The 27,352-nt window shown below is 41.3% G+C and overlaps 1 protein-coding gene across 5 annotated transcripts in view; it reads right to left on the reverse strand.

Annotated features, from left to right (window-relative positions):
• Positions 1-716: 716 nt before the first annotated feature.
• The window catches only part of LOC138736011 (engulfment and cell motility protein 2), a 236,027-nt gene continuing 209,391 nt past the window's right edge, over positions 717-27,352 (reverse strand). For 4 of the 5 annotated variants that reach the window (XM_069884794.1, XM_069884795.1, XM_069884796.1 and 1 more), the window contains 6 exons: positions 15,738-15,901; positions 14,965-15,077; positions 13,975-14,082; positions 9,147-9,229; positions 7,833-7,910; positions 717-3,678 (listed from right to left, as the gene is read on the reverse strand). In XM_069884794.1, the coding sequence (XP_069740895.1) occupies positions 3,478-3,678; positions 7,833-7,910; positions 9,147-9,229; positions 13,975-14,082; positions 14,965-15,077; positions 15,738-15,901 (747 nt within the window). In that variant the 3' untranslated portion in view covers positions 717-3,477. Of the gene's footprint in view, positions 3,679-7,832; positions 7,911-9,146; positions 9,230-13,974; positions 14,083-14,964; positions 15,078-15,737; positions 15,902-20,312; positions 20,373-27,352 lie in introns of those variants that run through there. The other variant, XM_069884798.1, reaches the window with a different exon arrangement.

The following is a 27,352-nucleotide window of genomic DNA, read 5'->3' on the forward strand; positions in this document are numbered from 1 at the left end:
GTGTGTAACTGAAGATCTGTAATATTATGTTAATGTGATTTCTTGTAACAAGTGAATAAACCACCTTTGTTAAAGGGAAAAAAAAATCCATTACAAAATCTAATATGAGGCAGTGTCAAGAAGGCAGCCAATATCATAAAGAACCCCCAACATCCTAGACACAACCTCCTCTCACTGCTACCTTCAGGCAGAAGGTACAGCAGCCTGAAAACCAGAACATCTAGGTTCAAGAACAGCTTCTTTCCAACATCTGTCAGGGTCTTGAACCTCCCCTTGTTAGACTATTCATAGACTGCTCCAACCTCGGCAAAGGACTGTTGGCACTTTATTGCACAGGATTTACCGTGAATATTTATATCTATCGTATATTTATTGCCTCTTAATTTAATTCTATTAGTTTACTGATATATTTTTCAGGATTAGAATTTTAACGGAGATTAAGTAGAGGATGGAACATTCGATTGAAACTTAAGTTTCTGCTGAATGCACCCAATGCAGATTGAATTGCATTGTATTCATTCTTTGCAGGCTTTGGGATTAGCAACTCTTTACAAATAGAAAATACAATCAAAGTGCACATTTGGGATTGATGGGACACAGGTTAACTCTGTGCAGCAGTATTCCAATGATGCCAGCTCAGTGCAAATTCTGTTAGATACCGGGCTTTTTTTTCTGTATGAAAGAAATGAGGACTCATAATAGCAGTTTTTCTCTGTAAATGTTTCCATTTCATTTTTTTCTTAACAGTTATCACAACCCTTAACAGTGAACAATATAATAATTCTCTCAAAATTTTATTAATTTTCACACACTGTCCCTCTCACTCATATGGAATTGTTACAATGAATCTTTACAAATTGTTAAATGCTGGCGATAGAGCTTAAAATGTCAACCTGCCAATTGTTTCTCCATGGAGACCTGAACTTAAATAAGAAAATGAAAGATCACCGGAGATACCTCACACTTTTGACAGGTTCTCTCCAGCACCTTGAAGTTTTCCACCTCACTAGGGTAAATCAAGTGGTCGTCTGTGAGTTTTTTTCCCCCAGTCTGTATTGCCTTGAATTGCACAAATACATTGGGCCACACCTTCAAAAGCAGGGTTTCTTGGGAGAAGTAGCAAAATTAGAAGAATATTTTTAAATGGTGGTGTATTTCTTTGAAAGCAACTACCAGTACTTTTTGCCTTAATGGTTTAACTTTTGAACACACATAATTCAAGTAATGAACACACATAATTCAAGTAATGTACACAGTTTTTTGATCACACAGAAGGTATAGAGGGAGCACAAATTTGGTTATATATTATAACACAAACAGTGCAAGATTTTGACCTGAAATAATCTGGCGTTAGGTTCATAGTAATTTTCTTATTGTCAGCATTTTCAAGTTTTATCCTTAATTTCTTCCTCCATAATTAGATTATTAGTGGGGTACAGATTATAATTAATGCATAAAAATACTGCCCAAATAGATGATTTTAGATAAAGTTTTCTGTTTTTAAAAAAAACCTCTTTATGACGTGTCATTTAAATGATCATCGATATAGTTTAGTTTGATGTCCACATTCTTCCTGTGCACGTTAACCCCTTTACCTGACAGATTAACAGTGCAATTTATATGAGCAGATGATATAATAGTTGTTTGCTAAAGTTTTTGTATTAGTTCCAAACCATCCTATCGCTATGAAGATAAAAATCAAATTAATGTAGTGAAGTTTGTCAATTAACAGCTTTTAAAATTAAAAGATCTGCTTATAACTGCATATTGATATATTAGAAGAGTCGAAAGCTTCATTCAACGTACACAATGTATCATTAGAGAGGTAATGATACAGAATGAAGTTTATATGCGTTTCCTGTAGAGTCAATTACATCCTCAAAGTGCAAACCAATCAGACAAAGTAGTTCCAAACATCACATTCTCTTCAGTGAGTTTGCTTTCCAGGGTCTCAGGGTTGTATATACTCTGACAATAAATCTGAAATGCCCTTATGTGGAGTAATAAAGTGGCGATAAAGGGTCCCAACCTGAAATCTTGACTGCCGATTTCTACTCATGCATGGTGACTGTCTTGCTGAGACCTTCCAACTTCTTGTTCACTCAAGATTCCAACATCTTCAGAATTTGTGTTTCTCCTTAAGGAACTTTAATTTGTTCAGTTTAAGTTCAATGAAGAGACTGAATGTAAAGTTGTTTCCAGTCTGGAAATCTTTTTCTGGTTACATCGAGGCACAGGTTTGACATTGAAAGCACTGTTTCTCCATACAGTGATAATACTAGCCTAATATTAAAAATACTTCTAAATAGAAAGGAGTATCTATTACTATCTTGAATAGAGTAATACTGAAGCAATCTAACACAAATAATATTTATTGCCTGGTTCAATTCAGTAATAATAATGTTTAAATGTGTATTTCTATCTACTATTCAAATATTGTAAGTTCAGTAACCATCACCTAATCAAATTCATTCACACATTCTTTCAGAATAAAACTAGTACTTTCAGTGTCTAATATAATCTGTTCAAGTATCGGTTCAGTTACCATGCCAAGGTCCTGGATCAAAAGCTGAGGGAAAACTGGGAAATGGTGTTGAGAGTGATCATCTTTCCTAAAGTTCACATGGCCTTTGCTGTGGGTAGCACTGTTCAAACATGATTATTAGCACCTCCCCAACATACACCTGGACTTGGACTAACATACCTTGGGATATGCAATTTGAATTGGTCTTATCTAATTCTATCACAAATTACATTAAAAGAGAAAAGCAAAGCTTGAATAGAGTATGAACTACATTGGACCGTGGAACAGGTTAACAGGTGCTCATGATCCTTCTGGCACTTCTAGTCGTCTTTGCATCTCCTTCTCCCTTCACAAATGGAAAATTGGTGGTGCTAGAGCAGAGATTTGGACGAAGATTGATATATTGTGATTACAGAAGGAAATAATTTGGTTGATGTTCCTTAAGGTTAGACCCCATCAAACAGTAGAATGGGCAATCATCTTGAAGACATGCCCAAGTAACAGAAAGTGCTTGAGGCTGTCTTTCTAAAGTGTAACAACTTGCATGTACAATGTACATTATTAAATATACAAACGCAATCCAAAAGGTGGAATAACGTTTGATGGAGGATTGTCTAAATACAGTGAAAAATCAAGTTAGCCTTATAGAACATTAACCAACATACAAACTTCACAGTAACAAATCACATTATTCACCAAATTGTTAAACCTGTCAAAAATATTGTACAGAATTCTTTTTAAAAAGGGAGCAGTGTTCAGTCCAAGACCCAGTACTGAACAGAAATACGTTAATCCCCTTTGCTCCTTGTTGTGCTGCCTCACCATAGATTACAGGAGTTTGCATGTTTCTTAACAAAAGGAGATCTCTAACAGCTGGTTAAATAGGGCATTATTAATTGAGTGCTGTGTTTTTTGTTGCCTTTTGTTCTTGCCAGTTCTGGTCATACTGCTGTTCAGCCATAATGGTACACAAAGTCATAGCTGCTGGGCTCTTTGGGGATGGGAGGAGGTGCCTCTGGTATCTGTATGTTCTCTAGGTCCAGCAGCCGAAGTTTAAGTTCCATGCTCAGCAGAGTATCCAGATCATTCTTGGTCAATTCACTGGTCATCTCTTTCCCCAGAAGGGCATTTAATCCATCAGTCCAGATACAGTACTGCACAGAACACAAATAGAATGGTAAATATATTTTAAAATCTTTGCACGAGAAGATTGTTTTGAAACCACAATCCTTGTCCTATTAATAGATCATTTCTGACTTGCATTGTCAGAAATTCGCCGTGCCAAGACAAAAAAAAACTTTAGTAAGCTTTAAAATGTGATCTTAAAGCTTAAAGGGTCACAGTTATAGCCTCTGAACCAAAACTAAACTGCAGTTGCTGTAAATCTGAAACAAAAAACAAAATGCAAAGAAAAATCAGCAGGTCAGCAGCATCTGTGGAGAAAGAACCAGAAACATTGTTTGAAGTCAATGACCATGGCAATGAGGAAAATTGAGAAAGCAGACAGGTTTCAAGTTAGAGATGGAGAGAGCACAGGAAATGTGAGATAGGAATTGGACCAAGGTTGTCCAGATAACTTACCTTTCACTGCTTTTTCCTTTGTTATCTCTGTTTTTCTCCAACTTAAAACACACACAGTTTTGCACATTTCTAATTCTAATAACAGGTCTTTAAGTTGGTCTCCCTCTCCAAAGATGCTGTGTTACTTTGTGCACTTCAGCTTTTTTTTTTGTTTGGTTGAAGCCCAGCCATCCTCTTTAATGATTAGATCTGAAATGGAGTTCACCCATCTTCCTTTCAGTTAAAAAAAAATCTCTGTACTAAATCAACCTCTGACTTAGATGTCGATGTTTGTACTTCCAGCATTTGAGCATTTTTTGTGAAGAATTAAGCTGGAATTTTTTTAGAATGCCCCAACTTCTGTCAGGTTTACAAATATATTTTAACCATAGTATCAATTGAGGACACATTAATACAAAAATAACATGTTGCATACAAATAATTATTTTTACAAGGTGAAAAGCTATTTAGGATTGTGCCACTTTGAGCCAGCAATTTTAATATGAGAAAAGTTCTCCTTTAAAGTGTCCCTTTGAAAACAGGGGCTGAGCTGCCTAGGTCCTGGGGTAAGATTACGCAGACAGACAGGTTCCAGAGATCAAGACAGCCAGAGTGGTCGCAGAAGACTGAAGAATGAACACAGGATTGCCTCGAGTCATGTTCAAAAACTCAGCTGAGGATCTGAATGATTATAACAGGGCTATTACGGACTTTATTAGAACAGCTGCGGATGAGTATGTCCTCACCAAATTGTTCAGGGTTCACCCAACCAGAAGCCCTGGATAAACAATGAAATTCAGAACCTGCTGAGAGCCAGATTACAGGCATTTAGTCTGGAGACCAAGAACACTACACAAGGCACAGGTTGTGACCTATGGAAAGCTAGCTCTCAGACAAAGTGGATATTTTGGACAAGAATGGAATCAACAAAGGGTTACCTGACAGCTGTGCCAGGGTCCAAATTGAGGTAACCTGCGACAAAACCAAATCTGGTGCAATAGGAGACAGCAGATGAGCTTCTGTGCCCAACTGGAACAAGGAAGAACGATTGCCCACTCCCATGTCCCCTGACAATCCTCCACTGCCAGTATCCGAAGATGACCTGCAGGCTGCCTTCAGAAGAGTGAATTCAAGGAAAGCATCCAGTCTAAGCAGAGTACTGGAAAACCTATGCCAACCAACTGGCCAGTGTATTCATGGATATTTTCAATATCTCACCTGTTTAAAATAGGCTTCAATTACACTGATGTGTGGTAACCTGCCTAAATGATTATTTGCCAGCAGGACTCACATCCACAGTGATGAAGTATATTAAGAGGCTGGTGTTGAAACTTATCAGCTTCTATCTGAGCTCCAATTTGTCGACTGTAGATGCCATTGCTCTGGCTCTATACAAAACCCTGGAACATCTGGTAGCAAAGATGCATGCATCACGATGCTCTTTATTGATCACAGTTTAGCATTCAACACCATCATCCCCTTAAAACTAATCAGAAAACTTAAAGACTGGGCCTCAATACCCCACTGTGTAATTGGATCCTGGATTTCCTCAAATCCAGACCCCAATCAATGCAGATTGGCAAGAACATCTCTTCTACGATCTCTATCAGCACTGAAGCACCACAGGTTTGTGTACTTAACCCCCTGCTCTACTCATTTTACTGTGTGGCTTGGTACAACAACACCATCTACAAATTCGCTGTAGTATGCTGTACAAAAAGGAGCGATGAGTCAGCATACAGGAGTGAGATCGAAAACTTGGCTGAATGCTGCACTAACAACAACCTCTCACTCAATGTCACCAAGACCAAGGAGCTGATTGTAGCCTTTAGGAAAGGAAAACCAGAGGTATAAAATCCATTGATCATTGGGGGATCATAGGTGGAGAGGGTGAACAAAATTTAGATTCATGGGAGTCACTAATGTCATGAAGTACTTTTCTGGACTAACGTCATCATGAAGGAAGCATGTGAGCACCTCTACTTCCTCAGGAGTTTGCGGGGGTTTGGTATCTGATCAGAATCCTTGGCAACTTCTAAAGATGTGTAGTGGAAAGTGTACTGACCAGCTGCATCAAGGCCTGGTATGGGGCCACCAATACCTCTGAGCAGAAAGCCCTTCAAAAGGTATTGGACACAGCCCAGTACATCACACGGAAAGGTCTCCACACCACCAAGCACATCTACAGGGAAGGCTACCATCAGAGAGCAGCAGCAATCATAAAGGATTCTCACCACCCAGCACATGCTCTGTTCTTGCTGCTGCCATCAGGAAAGAGGTGCAGATGCCACAAGACTCGCACCACCAGGTTCAGAAATAGCTTCTACCACCACCATCAGTCTCCTGAACAACAGACACATTCAGAGATTCATTTCAGGACTTGTACTTTGCTCATTATTTACTATGAATTATTTATTTTCTGTATTTCCACATTTCTTTATTTTGTATGAATTCATTCTTATTGAGTACAGTTACAGGTAATTAGAAATTCTACCTGGTCCACGGGAGAAAGAAACTCAGGGTTTTTTTTTAAACTTTATTTAAAATTTTATGACATGAATAAAATAAAAATTACATTTAAAGAAATAATTAAAAATAAGATAATAAAAATTAGAATACTACATCATTACACAAATTAACCCCCCCAATAATTATAACACAACATTAATCATCTAATTTAAAATTAATCCAAACCTCCCCCCCAAAATAAAGAGTGAAGAATTACTTAACAATGTTGTAAATAAAATAGAAAAAACCCCACTTACAAAAAAAAGGATAAAACTTAACAACAAAAAAAATTACTAACAACAAAAAAAATATCAATACTAAAATAATACCCTTAAACATATATTTAAATCAAACATAATTCATGTATTTAACAAATGAAATCCACTTTAAAACTAAATTCAAATATTAAAATCATATATCAACCACATATCTGTTATACAAAAAATCATAATTAATAATACATAAATACAGAATTTCCATTAATACCAAGTTTCCTTTATAATTCATCGAGAGAACAAAAACATCCCTTAGAAAAACAATCAGATAAACTTTTTATTCCCTTCCCCTCCCCTTATATAAAAAAAAGAAAAAAAAAGTTCAAACTCTTATAAAATTCTCCATATTCTTCATTTATAACATCTTCAAAATTCTCTATCAAAATTAACTTAATTTTATTAAACTCTTCTCCCTCAATGTATTTGTACTTAATTTTCTTCTTCTTCTTATCACCTTAAGAAACTCAGGGTTGTAGTTGGGTCACACGTGTACTTTGGCAATAAATCTGAACTTGAACTTGAGGAGAAGGAATCCCACAGCATGGAAATTGATAGGCTCAGGCTTTACATATTGCCACGCTGAGCAAAGTTCAGACATAATTAGTAGCCACTGAGGCAAGTTTAATAGGACAACTAGTGACTGAAGTAGTATGACACCATTTGCATGGTAAGGAAGCAACAAACTGTTGGGGGGAGGGGGAGAGGGGCAGGGGAGTAGGAATTAAAGAGATCAGAAGGGAATGTATATAGAACATGGCAAATCAATTCCTTTTCAGGATGGTTGGACCACATTCCGATCAGACTAAATTTCCATGCATCTACTGAGTTAAGGATATGTTCAACGTGATCGTGACATTAGGAATGAGTTTTGCTCTGCTCTTCAAGTACACATTTTGTCAAACTGTGCAATGAATAACAAACATTAATCTCATAAATGAAAATGAAAAGACTGTGAGTGTGCTTACTTCATATTTGTTTGGAGCAATAAAGTTTAGAGCTTCATCAGGATCATGGAGGATTGAGAAAGCCAGCTCTTGCACTTCCTGGAAAAAGGGTGATGGAAAGGTAGTGTCAAGACTCAACTTTGTCGTTAGACACGATTTGGCATTATTTTTGAAAATGATTACGTTTCAGATCTGATCCCAAAATTGTAATTCAAACAGCAGATCTCAACATTCCAAATGATGTCGTGAAGGACACCATAATATTGGATTACCAAACTTACACAGAGATTGCATTACATACCGACTAAGATGGTACGATAGTTTTATCTAGAAGGCCTATGAGTTACTTCATGTCACACTAAGACCCCTACATTTATTTTTTAATGCATCATGATAAAAGCAAAGTTTCAGTTTTGCTGCAAAATGCAAATTATCCATTTTTGATGGGCTAAATACATTTTATGTATTATGTTCAGACTTGTACCCATATATAGTAGATTATGGAAATGTACAGAGATGTAGGGATCCTGACAGAAAAATAAACTGATACAACAACAATGACTAGGGACATTTTATTTAAAATAACAAAATAATCCTGCCACTGTACCTATCCTTTGTACCATTATACTTACCTGAGCAATATATGCAAATCTGGTCATAAATGAACAAAAGAATGCTGCTCTCAAAAGGTTACAGAAATAGATAACAATTTAAAGGAGTATGGTATGAAAAGACTGGGTTGTGAGGAGTAAATTAGACATAATATACCAGAAGACTACGAGATGGCTTCTTTTATGATTCTAAAGGAAGGTTATTATACAAGTGACAAGTTAATTTTACTTGTCTATGGGGCAGCAGAACTGAAAGGCATAGCCTATTCATTGAAGGGTTGGAGGTGTTCAGGTTGTGGGAAACGTGGAAATGGAAATGAAATTTGATTTCAAATTAATTAAAAATGATATTTTTTAGAGAATGAGGCAAATCCATGAAAGAGGCTTCATAGATTGAAGCAGTTGGGAATGACCAATGCAAATGAATAGAATTTGTTCAGAAAGTAACATTTTGGGATACTAACACATAAATTAAGACATAATTTATAATGAAAGCAAACACTGCTTAAACTTTTCACCACTGGAATGTTTCTCATACCTTCATCTGATGCAAGCCAATTGATAGAGATGAATTGTGATGTCTGGTCAACAACTCCATTGTCATTATCTCACATGGTTGATGACCTGGATGGAACTTGGCCTTGTTTCATCCAACAATTGCTGTGAATATACTTTAAACATCCATAACAAAACAACCATTTCAATACAAACAGCTTGAAAATACCTTATTTTGTTTCAGGGCACTCTTCTCTCTCATGTGAGGACAGTCTTTCCCAGTTACCACAGCTTTGATATCTGCTACAGGAACTAAATAATAAGAAAAAAATACAGGATAATGACCAGAAAGTATTGTGAAATATATATACATATATATGTAATATATATATATATATTCATGATTCAAGTAAGCAGCAAAATGTAATGAGAAATTTCAGATGAACTGGCAGATGAAGTACAGGTGTCATTTCACACTTAAGAGATACTTAGATCAGTACATGGTTAGAAATATTATTAAAACCTTTTTGTCACATAGTTCACTCTCTTGACATTCTCCAGTTTTATCTCTTTTCTCTATTTTCTTTCTCTTTCCCTTTTTTGTGGAGGTGGGGGGTTTTGGGGAGGGAGGGATTTTGTGTACCACACGTATAATTTTTGAAAGTTTTTTATTGAAAGAAATGTATTTCCTGTTGTGGTTTAAAATTTGTTAAACAAAATATTCAAAAAGAAAAGGTTTAGAGGGATTTGGGCCAAATGCAGACAAATAAGATTAACTTAAGGATACAACTTGGACAAATTGGCCTAAAGTGTTATACAACTCTATTTATACTGGAAAGTCATCAGAATGTCCTATTTGCTCTTGTAAGCAGATTTAATATTTTTGTGGACTGGAGCTTACCTTTACTGAGCACAGATATTTAACACAATTTAAGGTTATAAACAATTAAGCCCTCATGTTTGGAATAACATAATGTTAACCTCACGACATTTGAGGTAGGAGAAACTAGACTGCAAATGACACAGATGTGTCTGTCTTCATAGAAGATATTACAGAAAAGTGTCTGAAGGTATTGGGGAAGTCAAGGCTTCCCCTCTACCACCATCAACTCAGCCCTTGCCCCCATCTCCTCCCTGCCCCATGATGCAACGAAAACAGTTTCCCTTGTCCTCACCCACCAGCCTCAGAATTCAACATATTTTATAGCTGCAACAACAAATTTCATGAATATGATCATGATCTGATTCTTTTTCTACAACATGATCCCACCACCAGCGCATCCCTTCTCTATCTTCCATAGAGACGACCCCCTCCGTGACCCCCTTATCCACTCATCCCTTCCCACTAATCACCCTCTTGGCAACTTCCCCTGAGGCTGCAGGAAGTGCCACATTTGCATCCACAACTGCTTCCTCACCCCAGTCCTTCCAAGGTGATGCAACACCATTCGCGAATCTGCAAGACTCATATTGCATCCGGTGTTCACAGTGTGGTCTTTGCTATATCGGAGAGACTGGACACACCTTCGCTCTGTCCATATCAATGACAGGGATCTCCAATTGACTAACCATGGCCTCATGCACTGTCAAATGAGGGTCACCCGTAAATTGGAGGAGCACCACCTAGTATTCCATCTGGGCACTCTCCAACTGGATGGCATTGACATCGACCTCCAGTTTCTGCTACTCCACTCCCCATTTTCCCTCTTTCCTATCCCTCTGTCTCCTTTCCTCCAGCTCTCTACCCCTTCCCTCTCCATTCACAGAACTATCCCCCCTCCCTCTGTTTGCTGGAGTGACCTCCCTCTCTTATTACCACCTGCCTCTGGGCCTGAGCTCCTCCCCCTGCCCCTCCCCCCACAATTTTATTCAGAATCCTGTCTATATTTTGCTCATACCTTGATGAAAGGTATCTTTATCTTTGCTATATAAAACTCACTGTTTAACCTGCTGAGTTTCTCCAGAATAGTGTTTTTACTTCAATCGTTGCATCTGCAGACTTTCATGTTTTACTCCTTTCTTCACCCAGAGGTTTCTGAACATTTAGAATTCATAACCAGAGGGTTGTGGAGACTCAGTCACTGAATGTTATCAAGATGGATATCAATGCATTTTTCTTAGATTAGGTGAATAAAGGGTTATAAGGTCAGTGCAGGAAAGTGGTACTGAGATGAAAGATCAGTCATGATCTTAATGAATGACTGAGCAGCCTCAAAGGTCCGGATTACAAAGACTTGCTTCTTTTAGAGTCAGTTTTCCAGCATGGAAACAGGCCCTTTGGACCAACATGTCCCTGCCAACCAAATCGTTGACCACGGTAGTCCCATTTGCCTCTGTTTGCCTCATATCCCTCTCAATCAGGTTGGCCAAACCGCTGCTCGCGAGCCACATGTGGCTCCTTGACATGTAACGTGTGGCTCGTGGAAATATGTTGGCTGGAGGAGAAACCAGCGCTCCTGCACACTCTAAATCCCTGTAGACAGACCAGGATGATCACAGCCTGAGCTGCGTGACAAGGAAAGGGAAGATGGTGTGGGCAATGGAAGAACAGCTCCTGCAGAGGAACGGTGCGGGCAGTCCAAGTTGGAGTTGGGTTCTCCTTGCTGAGGCTGGGCCACACCACAGCAGAATGCCACCAACATGGGACGTGCAGGAGGGGGGTCGGGCTGAGGGGTCCTCTGCAGGGAGCAGCCACAGAGGTCAGGAATCCAGCGCTGGGCCAGGAGAGCTCTGATGAGACATGGCCTGCCCCAGAGGAGGAGAGTCTGTCCAAAGCAGCACTCTGGCAGGGGGAATGGGGGGGGGGGGGGGAGGAAAGAATGATGATGGGGAGAGGGTGGAGCTTGGAGGGGGTCCATAATCCTCATTCAGGCACCGTGCCAAGCCAGGACAGAGCTAGAGTTGGCAGCAGCAATGAAGGTCCTGTCAGTGGCCATGGGCAGTCACTAGCCCCACTGAATGGAGAGTCAGTACCAGGCAGCGTAGAGGTTGGAACGCTCCACACCCCAGCCTCCTCTCTCAGCAGCCACTCCCCCCCCCCCCCCACATCCCGCCAGCGACTGGCAAGAAGGGAATGAAGGGTGGGACGGGGAGGAGCAGAGCTGTGGACTCCCGGCTCCGCCCTGCCGTAAGAGGCAGCTTTGCATTGGGTCACTTCCCGCATTGTGCACTTGGCTGTGGATGCTACAATGATGCAGGTATCTGCAGAGACCAGTGGCAGCAGCATTTCCGAAGAGAACACATCAGAAACAGGAGCAGGAGTCGTCCACCCAGCCCATCAAGCCTGTTCCCATATTCAGTGAGGGGCCACATCAGAACTGTCCATGGACCCAGCTGTGCCTTTCCTTAATTCCCTTAATTCCCCTACGATACAAAAATATCTATCACTGTATTTTAAATATATTTAATATATTAAATATATCTACTGCTTCCTTAGGCAAAGATTTCCACAGAAAATCGGTGGGGTATTTGAAAATAGTATGTATTTGTGTACATTTTGATCATTGAAACTAATACAAATGAGCAGTTTAATAACTATATGAATAAATATTTCATTCATGTATTTCTTAATCTTTATATAAAAATGTTCTTACAAAATATGCATGTAGGAATAAAAACGTGTATGTAATTTTTTTCATGTCTTGGAGCTCTCAAACATCTGAGAGCTCACGTGAAGCAAGTTTGGTCACCCCTGCTCTAAACCTTTTTATTCTCACATACCTGTCTCAATGCCTTTTTTAAAAAAATGTTGCCATTGTACGTGCTTCTACCACTTCCTCTAGCAGCTTGTTCCACATATCGCCACCCTGAGTGAAGAAGGTGACCCTCAGATCCCTTTTAAATTTTTCCTCTCTCACCTTAAATCTGTGCCCTCTAGTGTAGTCCTCAATAATGGGAAATCATTTTTAACTATGATTTTATAAGCCCCTATAAATTTCCCCAGTTTTCTTCTGAAAACTGAGGTCCTCCATCAGCCAGCTCCCCACCATGACTACCAGCCCCCCCACATCTCCATCGGGCACACAAAACTCAAAATGGTCAACCAGTTTACCTATCTCGGCTGCACCATTTCATCAGATGCAAGGATCGACAATGAGATAGACAACAGACTCGCCAAGGCAAATAGCGCCTTTGGAAGACTACACAAAAGAGTCTGGAAAAACAACCAACTGAAAAACCTCACAAAGATAAGCGTATACAGAGCCGTTGTCATACCCACACTCCTGTTCGGCTCCGAATCATGGGTCCTCTACCGGCATCACCTACGGCTCCTAGAACGCTTCCACCAGCGTTGTCTCCGCTCCATCCTCAACATCCATTGGAGCGCTTTCATCCCTAACGTCGAAGTACTCGAGATGGCAGAGGTCGACAGCATCGAGTCCACGCTGCTGAAGATCCAGCTGCGCTGGGTGGGTCACGTCTCCAGAATGGAGGACCATCGCCTTCCCAAGATCGTGTTATATGGCGAGCTCTCCACTGGCCACCGTGACAGAGGTGCACCAAAGAAAAGGTACAAGGACTGCCTAAAGAAATCTCTTGGTGCCTGCCCCATTGACCACCGCCAGTGGGCAAATATCGCCTCAAACCGTGCATCTTGGCGCCTCACAGTTTGGCGGGCAGCAACCTCCTTTGAAGAAGACCGCAGAGCCCACCTCACTGACAAAAGGCAAAGGAGGAAAAACCCAACACCCAACCAACCAATTTTCCCCTGCAGCCGCTGCAACCGTGTCTGCCTGTCCCGCATCAGACTTGTCAGCCACAAACGAGCCTGCAGCTGACGTGGACTTTTACCCCCTCCATAAATCTTCGTCCGCGAAGCCAAGCCAAAGAAGAAGAAGAAGAAATTTCCCCACCAGCCTTCTATGCTCCAGGGAGAGAAGTCCCAGCCTGTTGTTTCTCCTTCTAACTCACACTCACAAGTCCCAGTAACTTTCATGTGAACCCTTTCTGTACTCTATCCAGCTTAGCTGGATGATCGAAACGGTGCTTGATGTATCCATGCAATATGACGCAGACTGTGGTGAACACTTTTCCAGCTACTATGTACTTCTGCTTACATTTTTCCTGCAGTGACTCAAAGGCCACTTCACCTTGAGGGTTCTCATCCAGATCTCCATAGTGCAAAACTTTATGATTGAGAGATAGTCGGCAATACCAGAATTTATCTGTGGACGATAGATGAAAAAGGAATAAACATTGATCTGAGAACACAGGGTCTGTTTTTCCCGTACCCACAAGCACACAACTTCATGAACATCACACCCTTAGCACTATTGAGTAGACACACACTCAAGAAAAACTGATTGAATTCTCCTGTAGTGTAGTTACACTGTAATCATTATTACAAACAGAATATTCAACCAAATAAAAGCTAATGATCACAATTAACACTAAGCAATTGGTAACCAAGCACAATAAGATTCTAACCCATAACTACACCCCCATAGAGAATAGTAAGCATATGGTCAATATTTTGGTCAACAAAGCTTTAATGGGCAGGTGTGCTGACCAGTAGTTAAAGTTTCGGATGCTCCCACCATTATTCAGCACTGAGTTTTTTGTTAATCTAATTTTTCATTGGTGAAAATAACAAAAAAAATGCAGACTGGAAATTTTAATCAAAAACAGAAAATGCTGGAAAAATTCAGCAAGTAGGTCAGTAATTTCTGCTTCCCCTCCCTCTCCCCCTCCCCTATTTTGAGCGATAATGGTTGTTCATGGGATCTGATTGAGAGAGGGAAGTGGGGAGGTCAACAGAACCAATGAAAGATCCTGCTTCCAACTGCTATCCAGTGACTCCAGCAGCACCTGCCCACGAAGGCACAGAATGGGCACATCGTCAAGTGACGAGAGGATGGATAAAGGAAGGAAATAAAAAACCCAACAAAATAGTATAAATAAAATAGATTAAAAAGCAGTGGAAAGACTTTGAAGAAGAAGCATTTTAAGGAGATTGAACTGGGAAGTTTAAAATCTAGGGTGATCTGCATACAAAATTTGTTTTTAAACACACCCACAAAGGTTACCAGAATTCAACCAATCAGTACCTTGCCGCCTGCGATTGCTAATTTTACGGAAACTAGTGCCCTCACAAAGACGGTTCAGGCGCTGCTGTTTGATAAGCTCCATCACCTCAGGCTGAATCTTTTCCCGGAGCTCACTGAAAACAGAGATCGAGGTCAGTGTAAACGGTGGAACCAGATATGGCAATGTAGAGTAAGGAAAGAAAATGCACCAATGAACAAAATACTATGGACCTTTACTCAATATCATGTCCCAATAATAGGTGTTTGTTGTTGGGTTCCGGCACTCTTAACTGCTCATATTTGCTCATTGAACACCATTCTTGCTCTGAGCTCAATTGAAAGCATAACAGATCCTTCCATGATTTGGCTTAATTGAAAAAAATGTGACCCAGGCTAAAGAGAAATTTTAAGATCTGCATTCATCATAGGGCAGATGTGGAAAAAGTTTTATATATAATACAATAGTTATTGAGCAAATACAGTACTAATTTTGCAATTAAAGCATGCCTCAAACATCTAATGTATTCCTTTACTACACTGGGTGAAAAAGGAATGTTTAGTAGCTCCCCATCGACCACGTGAAGGTCCTTTGCATCAGTTTTTGGTATATCAACACACTTCCAATTAAATATTCGCACGTCTGCCTAATTTGTCCAGCAAAGTTTGGAAGCAACTCAGATGTGTTATTTTCTGACTTGGAGATCTAAGTACAACTAATTGTAACAGCAGATAACCACGTAGCTTTGTACCCAAGAGTAAAAAAAAAGTAATGTGAAGGATAGCAGGTGACATACATGATTGGTGGTGACTGGAAGTCATCCTGGCTCATCCTCTCAGACTGACGTAGCCTCAGGATCTCAGAATAACTCATACAACGGACTTTATTCTTAAACTGATCCAATGAGTTTGGCTTTGTGCTCAGGGACCTTGTTATCTGCTCACGCACCACCTGCATCACCTGCCAAAGGAGGAGGAGAGAATTAGAGCATTTCCAAAACAGATTTATGCTCTTTGTGAACCACCTATTTCAGCTCATCCTTGCTTATGAACTCTCCCGATTCTATTTACCACTCCACTTGATAGCAGATTCGAAATTCAAACCAAGGTTCCATTTGTAACTATTTGTTGTGCCAATTCTTCAAAACAAAATCATTATATACTCCCCACGTTAAACAAAGCAATGTTTGGAGAGCTATTTTCAGGTCAGACATGGTTTCTGGCGCTTGTTTGCAACCTAAAACACATGGAGACCACTGGGTCTGGAAGTTACAGCACACAAAGTGTTAAAATGCCCAAAGCAATTCTGTGAGAACCAGTAGGGATTCCAGGCTGACTTTCCAGATAGCCTAATGAATAATTAGAGATCACATTTCCTTCAAAGACAGAGGCTTGGCCTCGATGGGGGACCTTCCAATTATACCAGATACTGATAGTATAGAATATAAGAAGAGAAGATAGAACCCAGCTGTAACTGGTGCTGGAAATATTGAGATCTGTATAGGACTGTAGCTTATAATTGTCAGCACAGAAGAGCTAATGAAGAATGGAAAGCAAAGCAAAGGAGTGATTGGGCACATTCATCAGATTGCACATGAATAGAGGATTATGTAACTTGCAAACATTATTGTTTAAATTCTGCCTTGGTGACTTTTTAATGCTAAAAATTGTTCAATAACACATTGGAGAAAAGTGTGGATGAAGGTAACTATTGGTTTGGGATTCCACAGTGCACTTCAGTGCTGGGCTGAGCTGCTCTCCTTGTGCATAAATAAATGAAGTATGATTGGCAATAAGTGTTAGTTGTTCAGCAACTTCCACATGGCCAAGCTATCAGGTCCTCATTTGACCTCACTTGCACAAATTCCATTACTGCATGCAAGGCCAGTGATAATATGAATAGGAAGACCAGGGCCTACTTTGGGAACCAGTCAAAGGTATTGACCCCAAATGAACTGCTGTCAGTGAGTTCCTCACCTCACTTACTCCATTCAACTGTCTCCTTGAATGTTCTATCTAATACTTTCTCTCCCAAATGATCCTTGAATCTGAATATTTCTGGGACACAAATTTGACCCATAAACTATTATCAACAAGTACAATTTCTCAAATTGGTATCATTATAATTCTGACTTGTATCTTCCCAACCCATTTTGTAATATGGAGACTATTAACAAGCATGGGTACTTTAATGATGGAGAAATTCTTTGTAGGCGCACAAACGTCAAATGCTGAATAATTATTTTATGGAGAGCAGTTCAAAGAGTGAAGTTCCTCAGGAAAACAGCGGTGCTCCTCTGTCATTGACACGGGCGCTCCTCCATAATAGGCACTCCTCCGTCATTGACATGGGGACTCCTCCATCACGGACGTGGGCACTCCTCCGTCACTGACACGGTCGGTCCTCCTTCACTGACACAGTTGGTCTTCTGTCACTGACATGGGCACTTCTCCGTCACGGGTACTCCTCAGTCATTGACATGGTTGGACCTCCATCACTGACACGGGCATTTCTCCGTCACGGGCACTCCTCCGTCATGGGCACGGGCACTCCTCCATCACTGACATGCCTAAAACAGTCAGAATGCACAAAAACCTAAACTCCTTCAAGGACAAAGGCTTTCAAATATATCATCTTGGCAATTAGCAAAATATTTGCGACCTACAGTGCCCTCCATAATGTTTGGGACAAACTGTACTCCACAGTTTTAAATTTGTAATCAAACAATTCACAAGTAATTAAAGTGCACATTCCAGATTTTATTCAAGGGCATTTGTATACATTTTGGTTTTATCATGTAGAAATTACTGCACTTTTTATACAATGTCGCCTCATTTCGGGGCACCATAATGTTTGGGACATTTGGCTTCACAGGTGTTTGTGAGTACTCAGGTATGTTTAACTGCTTCAATGGTGCAGTTATAAGAGAGCTAGGCTTGCTTCTAAACTTTTGATCACCCTTGGAGTCTGTAGTTGCTATTTTTCAATATAAGGACCAGAGTTGTGCCAATGAAAGTCAAAGAAGCAGTTATGAGGCTGAAAAACAAGAATAAAACAGTAAGAGACATCACCCAAACCTTAGGATTACCAAAATCAACAGTTTGGAAGAAAGAGCACCCTGGTGAGCTCAATAATCGCAAAAGGACTGGTAGGCCAAGGAAGATCTCCATTGCTGATGACAGAAGACTTCTGATCATAATGAAGAAAAGTCCCCAAATGTATGTCCGACAGATCAGAAACACTCTTCAGGAGGCAGGCCTGGCTGTGTCAATGACTACTGTCCACAGAAGACTTCATGAATAGAAATCCAGAGGCTACACTGAAAGATGTAAACCACCAGTTAGCTACAGAAACAGGGTGGCCAGATTACAGTTTGCCAAGAAGTATTTAAAAGAGCCTGCAGAATTCTGCAAAAGGTCTTGTGGACACAGGAGACTAAGATTAATCTGTATCAGAGTGATTGCAAGAGCAAAGTGTGGAGGTGTAAAGGAACTGCCCAAGATCCAAAGCAGACCACCTCACCTGTGGAACTGGTGGTGTGGGGTGTTGTGGCCTGGGCATGTGTGGCTGCCACAGGCACTTCATTGATGATGTAACTGCTGATGGCAGTAGCAAATTGAATTCTGAGATGTATTGAAACATCTCAAGTTCGAGAAAATGCTTCCAAATTCATTGGACGGCGCTTCATTCCACAGCAAGACAATGATCCCAAACATGCTGCTAAAGCAACAAAGGAGTTTTTCAAATCTAAAAACTGGAACATTCTTGAATGGCCAAATCAGTCACCCGATCTAAATCCAATTGAGCAGTCCTTCCATATGCTAAAGGAAAAACTTAAGGGGACAAGCCCCCCAAATAAAGAGGTGCTGAATATGGCTACATTGGCAGCTCTTCCCACGGGCAGTGAGAACGCTGAACAACAAAAGGAACTGCTCACACTAACCACCTGAGACCCTCGTATTCGTGAAACAAAATTTAATTATTTATTTGTATAGATGAAATACTTGTCCTGCTGTGTTTTTCTTGTCTGTATGCGAGTTATATCTGGTTGCATGTCTGTGTGTTTTGCATCAAGGACCAGAGATGATAAGAGATAGGAGCAGAATTAGGCCCATCGAATGAATATCTTGGATGATGTATTTTTCCTGTCAACCCAATTTTCCTGTTTTCTCTCCATAACCTTTGGCACCTTTACTGATAAGAACCTATTAACCTCTACTTTAAAATCAACCAATGACGACCTCCACAGCCATCTGTGCCAATGTATTCCACAGATTTACGCTGAAGAAATTTCTCCTCATCTTGGTTCCAAAGAGATGTCCTATTTATTCTGACACGGTGCCCTCTGTTCCTAGACTCTCCTGCTACTGAAAACTTCTTCTCCATGATCATTCTATCCAGCTCTTTCAAAATTTGGTATGTTTCAGTAGGCACTTTCAGGTAGCCAAAAGCCACACATTTAACCTTTATGCAGCTGTCAGGAGGGCACCTAAAAGTGCAGGGGGTGCCTGCGAGGTGTACTTGGTAACCCTCCTCCGGGAGGGATAATTGCTGGAGCAGCTGGCCCAGCATCCCACGCCTGCTGCCCCAACACTGACAGCCCAAAAGAACAGGAGCCGGATTGCACTCCGAGCCATCTCCCATGCAGCTGTCCCTTTCAGGTGGCCAGCTCTGCGCTTTCAGGTCTGAATCCTCTTCTGCAGGCACATTCTTGGTGGAGAATGCACTTAAAAGCGGCTACTGAGATCACCCCTCATCTTCTAAGCTCCAACAAGCACAGACCAAGAGCCATCAAACACTCCTCATATGTTAATCCTCTCATCCCCAGAATCATTCTCATAAACCTCACCTCTGCCAGCTCATCCTTCCTTAGCTACAGGTCCCAAAACTGCCAACAATACTTCGTGTGGTCTGACCAATGCCTTATACCTTTGCTTCTATATTTAAATCATAATACCAGGTCTTCACAAACATTTAATATTAAAAACAAATCCATTAATATTTACTACTTCTTTCTGAAGAGACATTGGGTCTCCTTTGAGTTATAAAATCTGTTCAAGACACTTTAATTAGGAAAACCCTCAAAGCTTTCATCCAATGCACCCTGCTTCCCTTTGTCTTTCAATCATTAGCCCTTTTCATACCCTGCCCTCTGGAGTTACAGATATTGGGTCACTGTTATCGAGACTGAAGCAAGCAAGCAAATGGGTTTTATGTACATCTCATTTGCACACATATCTTTTTCTCCCCATTCCACACCAACATGTATTGTCAAAGTAATTCACAGCATTTCAACCTCTGACTATGTAATATCAAGAATTCGAAATAACATAAATAAATACAGCACACTCCCTAATTTAAGGTCACTCACCAGAACTAGTAGACAGTGAAGTTTAAATGCCAAGCATTAAGATTTACTCAAAATCCCACATTGCTTCTCAGATGCAAGCTGCATGAACGATTTAAGAGTGATGCAACTGCAGGAAACTAGAATGTGCTGGGTCTGGTTTCACTGAGAGCAATTGGAAAACTGCCAGAGCACCTCAGTTTTTGAAATGATGTTGGCAGAGACTTTTGTTTCAGCAAGAGCAGTTTGTACTACATACAGTGAAGAAAGTAATCAGCGTCACAGTAGGGTTCCCACTGCCAACTCTGGTTAAACACATATGCCTAATGCGGGTGCAAATGATGAGGGCGGCAGCTTGCTCCAAGGTGAAGATTTACTCTTTGATGCCGATTTTCCAACAGCTATCAGACAGCACTCAGCTGATGTAATCAACAGATAACTTACCTGAATGCCAGAAGTTATGCTATGAATAGTTTACACGCAAATCCACACTGACATGATACCAGATCATTTTAAATGTTCACAGATAGCATCCTACAGAAAACCACTGGATGTCAGGCTAATTTGCTCTGTAGTCACCAGGCCATTGCTTTATACCTTTTTGAATTCTAATTACTCCTTAAATTCCTGAAGAATTCCAAAATATTTGAATCTGCCCAGAACCAAGTACTGAATTCCGTTTTATACTTACTTTCATTTCTTGAAAATGCATCCAGGTATGTTTGACTCTGAGTTGAATTGGTCTGAATATACATTAGTGCTCCTTTTTGAAAATGGATGTAAAGAATTCATTTAATATATTGGTCACATGCTGATGCCATGCTAAATCTTAAGCATTATGCACATCTTAAGAGATCAGGTTCAAAATGAGAACTCCAAATGCAGAGCAAGACAATAACAAACAAACTTGCCAATTCAAAGATACTTTGAACACCTCCCTCTCACTCTTTGACCGTCATCACTGATCTAATTGCAATCAGCTCTGATGAGTCTGGTGCATTCTGCAAGGACCATGAGTTTGAAGACCACTGGTTGCTGTCTCTATCAGTCACCTAACCTGAAAGAGTAATGGCAGGAAACGCTGCCACATTTACATGAAATGTTTGAATCTTCATTTCCATTGTTTGAATGGAACATTGGCCATTTTTAATTGTACCTGAAATATTGGTATAAGCGGCTCTCTTCACATGCCACAGTCAACATGCTAACGAATACTGCCAAATTACACATATTATGAGTTCCAAAAATATTTAACCCCCCCCCCAGTGATGACAATGCAGCAAAGTTTCCAAATGCCTGCTGCTCTCACCTTTCAAGATGGAAGGATCAGGGAAAAGAAGAGAGAATTGCAGAATCCTTAGCAAATTACTGTTGGACATATTCTTGTTGTTACTCACTGCAGGCACACTGTTAATACACGGGGAGCCTCTAATTCCCACTGTTGGTGCCTGGAGGAGTCAGGCATTCCCACTGTTGGGGTCTGGGGGAAGTCAGACATTCCCACTGCTGGGGTCTGGGGAACCAGGCATTCCCACTGCTGGTATCTAGGGAACCAGGCATTCCCACTGCTGGTATCTAGGGAACCAGGCATTCCCACTGCTGGGGTCGGGGGAACCAGGCATTCCCACTGCTGGGGTCGGGGGAACCAGGCATTCCCACTGCTGGGGTCCAGGGGAACCAGGCATTCCCACTGCTGGTGTCTGGGAACCAGGCATTCCCACTGCTGGGGTCTGGAGAACCAGGCATTCCCACTGCTGATGCCTAGGGAAACAGGCATTCCCACTTTTGAGGTCTGGGGAACCAAGCATTCACTCTCCTGGGGTCTGGGGAACCAGGCATTCACTCTGCTGGTGTCTGGGGAACCAGGCATTCCCACTGCTGGTGTCTGGGGAACCAGGCATTCCCACTGCTGGTGTCTAGGGAACCAGGCATTTACTCTGCTGGGGTCTGGGGAAACAGACATTCACTCTGCTGATGTCTGGGGAACCAGGCATTCCCACTGCTGGTGTCTGGGGAACCAGGCATTCCCACTGCTGGGGTCTGGGGAACCAGGCATTCCCACTGCTGGGGTCTGGGGAACCAGGCATTCCCACTGCTGGGGTCTGGGGAACCAGGCATTCCCACTGCTGGGGTCTGGGGAACCAGGCATTCCCACTGCTGGGGTCTGGGAAACCAGGCATTCCCACTGCTGGCATCTGGGGAACCAGTCATTCCCACTGCTGGGTCTGGGGAACCAGTCATTCACTCTGCTGGTGTCTGGGGAACCAGTCATTCCCTCTGCTGGGGTCTGGGAACCAGTGAAACAGGTTGCTCTGATTCAGCTGGTGCCCAGCTTCAAGCATTTTTGGGAGCTGTGCTGGTTATGGCGAATGGAAAGAAATCTATCCTATTCCTGGTATGTTGCAGATGGTGGAAAGTCTTTAGGGTGGCAGGTAAGCCATATGCTTTGGGACATCCAGGCTCTGTATGTTCATCCATCTAGAAATTTTATGTAGCTAATCCAGTGGGCAATTTAATATTTGTAATGCCTTATATTCTTCCATTACTTGTGATCATTGGTCGGCACTTGTACGACATGAGTACATACCCAACCTGCAGCCCAAGTCTGAATGTTTCCCTGTCTTGCTACATACAGGGATGGACTGCTTCACAATTGATGAGTTGAAAATGGAACTTTACTGAATATCCTGCACTTATCAGTGAATTTATAATGTAACAATGGTCATTGATGAAATAACTTAAGATGATTGGACCTCGGAATTACCACTGAAAACCCACATACAGATAGATGTCTCTGTGTTGAGATGGTTCTGGTTTGTAAGGTCAATTTTTAAAAAAAGTTTTGTGCAACTCTAGCCCTGAGAGAGAGATTTGCCCTCGATTTCTATATAGCTCTGTTAAGACCACACTTGCGTTCACAGTCTGTTCACCTCATTACAGGAAGGATTAGATGCCTTAGAGAGGGTAAGAGATCTACCTGGATGTTGCCTGCATTGGGAAGCATGTGATATAAAGCAAGGTGGTCAGCGCCAGGGCTTTTTGCTTGAGCGACAAAGGATGAGTGGTGATAAGATATTAGGGACTTAGGGTGGTCAACCAGCACCTTTTCCATGGGGTAACAGCTGCAAATATCAGAGGACCCCTGCTTAAGGTGAGTTCAGGGGAGATGTCAGGGGCATGTGTCTTTTTTTATATATATACACACACACAGAGTAGTGGATGCCTGGAATGCATTACCGGGGTGGTGGTGGAGGCTGGTACAGTAGCAACATTCTTTTTGATGACTTTTTTGATGTAAGAATAATAGTGTTATGAGTGTGAGGTAGGGAAAAATGACATTGCTGTGGAGTAGGTTGACCTATGTCGTGGGCTGTGGGGCCTGTGCTGCAATCTCTGATTCCCATTGTTTCAGTTTTAGTTGGGGCTATTAATGCTACACGACCAGATTCTGCCTTCATGAGAAGGTTCACGAGAATGTTGACAGGATGTCAGGGTTTAGGTTACAGAGAAAGGTTGAGCAGCCTGGGGCTTTTTTCTCTGGAGCATAGAAGATTGAGGGGGGGATTTGATGGAGGTGTTCAAGATTTTAAAAAGGGACAGAGAGTCAACGTGGATAGGCTTTTTCAATTAAGAGTGGGGGATATTAAAACCAGAGGCCATGGTTTGAGATTACAGGGGGAAAATTATAAGGGGAACATGAGGGGAAATTTCTTCACGCAAAGGGTGGTTGGGATGTGGAATAAGCTTCCAGCAGAGGTGGTTGAAGCAAGGACGTTATTTACATTTAAGGAAAGACTGGATAATTACATGGAGGGGAGAGGATTGGAGGGGTATGGACCAGGTGCTGGTCAGTGGGACGAGGAGGGTGGGGATTTGTTCCGGCATGTACTAGTAGGGTCAAACTGGCCTGTTCTGTGCTGTATCTGGTTATATGTCAAAGATTCAGAAGACCGCAAAAGAATTCACTTCTTTTGTCCATATCTGAAACCATATTTCAGAGGGAGCTCAAGCTCAGCATCACTGACAAACGTTTAAAAATGACCACAGAGATTACTCAAGCACAATTAAATCAGAACAGCTACGGTAAACAGTAATTCCAACAGTGCACTGGCAGTTGGTGCTGCAAATTCCAAGAAATTCTGGCAGCACTGCATCAATAAAGGAATTGCATCGACTTGTAGAAACACAGGCCGAGTCGTTGGTCTAAAATCTATTGTTGTCAAAGGTGTACATTTACAAGAATGCTCAAAATAACCAGACTTCATCTAACTGAATGAACAACAATATACCATGGTTAATTCCAATTTAGGTTAAAAAGTGATTTTTTTACAAAGCTAAAGAAAGGGGGAGAGGGAGAGAGAGGTAGAGCCATTGAAAGGGATTCACAGACTGTACAGAATTTAAGCAAGCTTATTTGATATGTTTTTATAAGCCAACAATGACTGATTTAGATATGAACTGAGAGTGATAAATTCAGAAAAAAGAAAATGAGAAGTACAATTTAAGATAACAGAAATGTGAAGAACATCCAATGTGGAAAGAAACCCAAGTCTTAGAACACAAAATCCAATATACTCACCAACAAGCCTGTCCATGTCTGAAGTACTGGGACATCAGAGCAACTCAGACACATATATAGCACATGCAAAGCAGGAATAATATTCTTCAATAGTGAGGTGTGGCAAAGAGCTCAATGAACTGTGAAATCTACACTATCTCTACCCTCGTCAGCTCATTAACACTTCTCACACCACAGATCTTCATCAATGTTTTGTAATACATCAGTTCTTTAACGTCAAGAGCTCATGAAGTTTTCACATAAGACTCAGAATCCAAAATCCAAATATGAAGGAACTCAGGACGTGCTGCAGGAACTCAGCAGGTCAAGTAGCATCAGTGGGAAAAAGGGAATGGTCGATGTTTCTAGCCTAAACTCTTGGTTGTCTTTTTTTTAATGTAGACATACAGACCATTTTGGCCCATGAGTCTGTGCCATCCAATTTACGCCCAATTAACCTAGAGCCCTGATAGGTTTCAAATGGTGGGAGTAACCGGAGATCCCGCGGAAAACCCACGTAGGCATGCGGGAGTTGAACCCCGGTCCCCATCACTGGCGCTGTAAAGACATTCCACTAACCCAGTGGTTCTCAAACTTTTTCTTTCCACTCACATACCACTTTAAGTTATCCCACTACCATCGGTGCTCTGTGATTAGTAAGGGATTGCTTAAGGTGGGATGTGAATGGGAAAGGAAGGTTGAGAATCACTGCTCTAGATCCAATTGTTACTGAAATATTTTGCTTGAGAAAAATTGTCATTGGCCCATTTCCTTTGGAGTTATGAAACCGTGCACATAACAAGTCAATTAGGTACAATTAAAACAGTGGTTTTCAAACTTTTTCTTTCCACCCACGTACCACCTTAAGCAATCCCTTACCTAATCAAAGAGCACCCTATGGTAGAGGGATTACTTAAAGTGGTATGTGAGTGGAAAGAAAAAGGTTGAGAACTACTGTGCTAACCGCATCGCCAACTGTGCCTTGATCTGTCTTGCTAGAGTTTTGGTTCGAAAAATCAACCATTATTTTCCTCCCATTGATGTTGTTGACCTGCTGTGCTTTTCCAGCTTCACTATTCCACCAGTTGCAGTCTCCCATGTAAGTCATTTCAGTTCAGAAGTAACATAATTATGGGAACATTCTAATTAACCTCTTCAGAAGACTATTTTTCCTTTTAAAAAGGTTGATTGTGAAAGATTCCTTACAGATAAACAGAAAGTGGCATGGTTCATGTACTGGTTAGAGCGATGCGTTTTACAGCGCCAATGCCGCAGGTTCGAATCCCGCACTGTCTGTAAGGAGTTTATATGTTCTCCCCATGACCTGTATGGGGTTTCCCCATGTGCTCCGGTTTCCTCCCGCCCTCCAAAATATACGGAGTTGTAGATTAATTGGATGTAATTGTGGGCAGCACAGGTTTCAATGGCTAGAATCAGCTTCTAATATTGTTAGTGAGACTCTGCTCAGGAAAAGTTATAGGTACTGAGATTAAGCAAATTCCTTGAGGAGTATAAGAAATGTAGGAGGGCTGGAAGAGGACATGAGATCGCTCTGTCAGATAATGTAAAGGAGAATTGCAAGGAATTCTACCAGTAGATTTCAAGCCAAAAGGGCAAATGGGGAGAGAATAGGTCCCTTAAATGATCAAAGGAGTTGTTTATGGATGAAGTCTCAGGAGATGAGAGAGATTTAAATGAAAGCATTTACTGAGAAGATCACGGAAGCTAAGGAATTAAGGGATTATGGTAAGGTCATGGAACAGATCCACGTGACTAAAGAGGAAGGAGGTAAAATCGCAGGAAGCCTGACCAAGTGTAATATTTGTTCCTACATCTCCCCACTCAGCTCCATAAACAGAGTTATCAGGTGAGCATTGACTACATTTTGTAAAAACAATGAACATACCAAAAGACTCATCCCACCCTGGCCACCCCTCTCTTCATTCTCCTCGCATCAGGAATAAGACTCATGAGTGGGAGATCACGCACCACTAGTTTCAAAGAGAGTTTCTTTCTCACTGTTATCAGACTCCCAAATGAACCTCAGTAGTAATAATAATAGTTACCTCTCAGTTACTTTGCATTCTGTTTTAAACAGTGTATGGGATGACTAGTTAGACAGCTCGCAAAACAAACCACCTCACTGAACCTTTGTATGTGTGGCAATAAAGTTGACTTTGAAGTTGAAACATGAACTGAAGTTCAACATACATGTATCTAGCCTAGTCTACAGTATTCAGTGCACTCGATGTAATCTCCTCTACATTAGGGAGATGAAATGCAGATCAGACAGCTGCTTTGCCACACTCCAGTGCTCTGAATGCAGGGGTGTAGAGCTCGTCGAAAGAACCAAAGACTTGTTGATCCAAACCAAGGCTGTGGTTCTTTCGACGAGCTCTACAATTTTATTAGCAAAAGACCAGAGCTCTTCACAGGTGGCCGACCAGTCCGGAATGATCCGACCTGGCTAGGGACACAACCCTTTAAGGCCCAGACAATAGGTGTG

The sequence above is a fragment of the Narcine bancroftii genome, chromosome 6 (assembly GCF_036971445.1).
Source record: "Narcine bancroftii isolate sNarBan1 chromosome 6, sNarBan1.hap1, whole genome shotgun sequence".
NCBI classification, from domain to species: Eukaryota; Metazoa; Chordata; class Chondrichthyes; order Torpediniformes; family Narcinidae; genus Narcine; species Narcine bancroftii.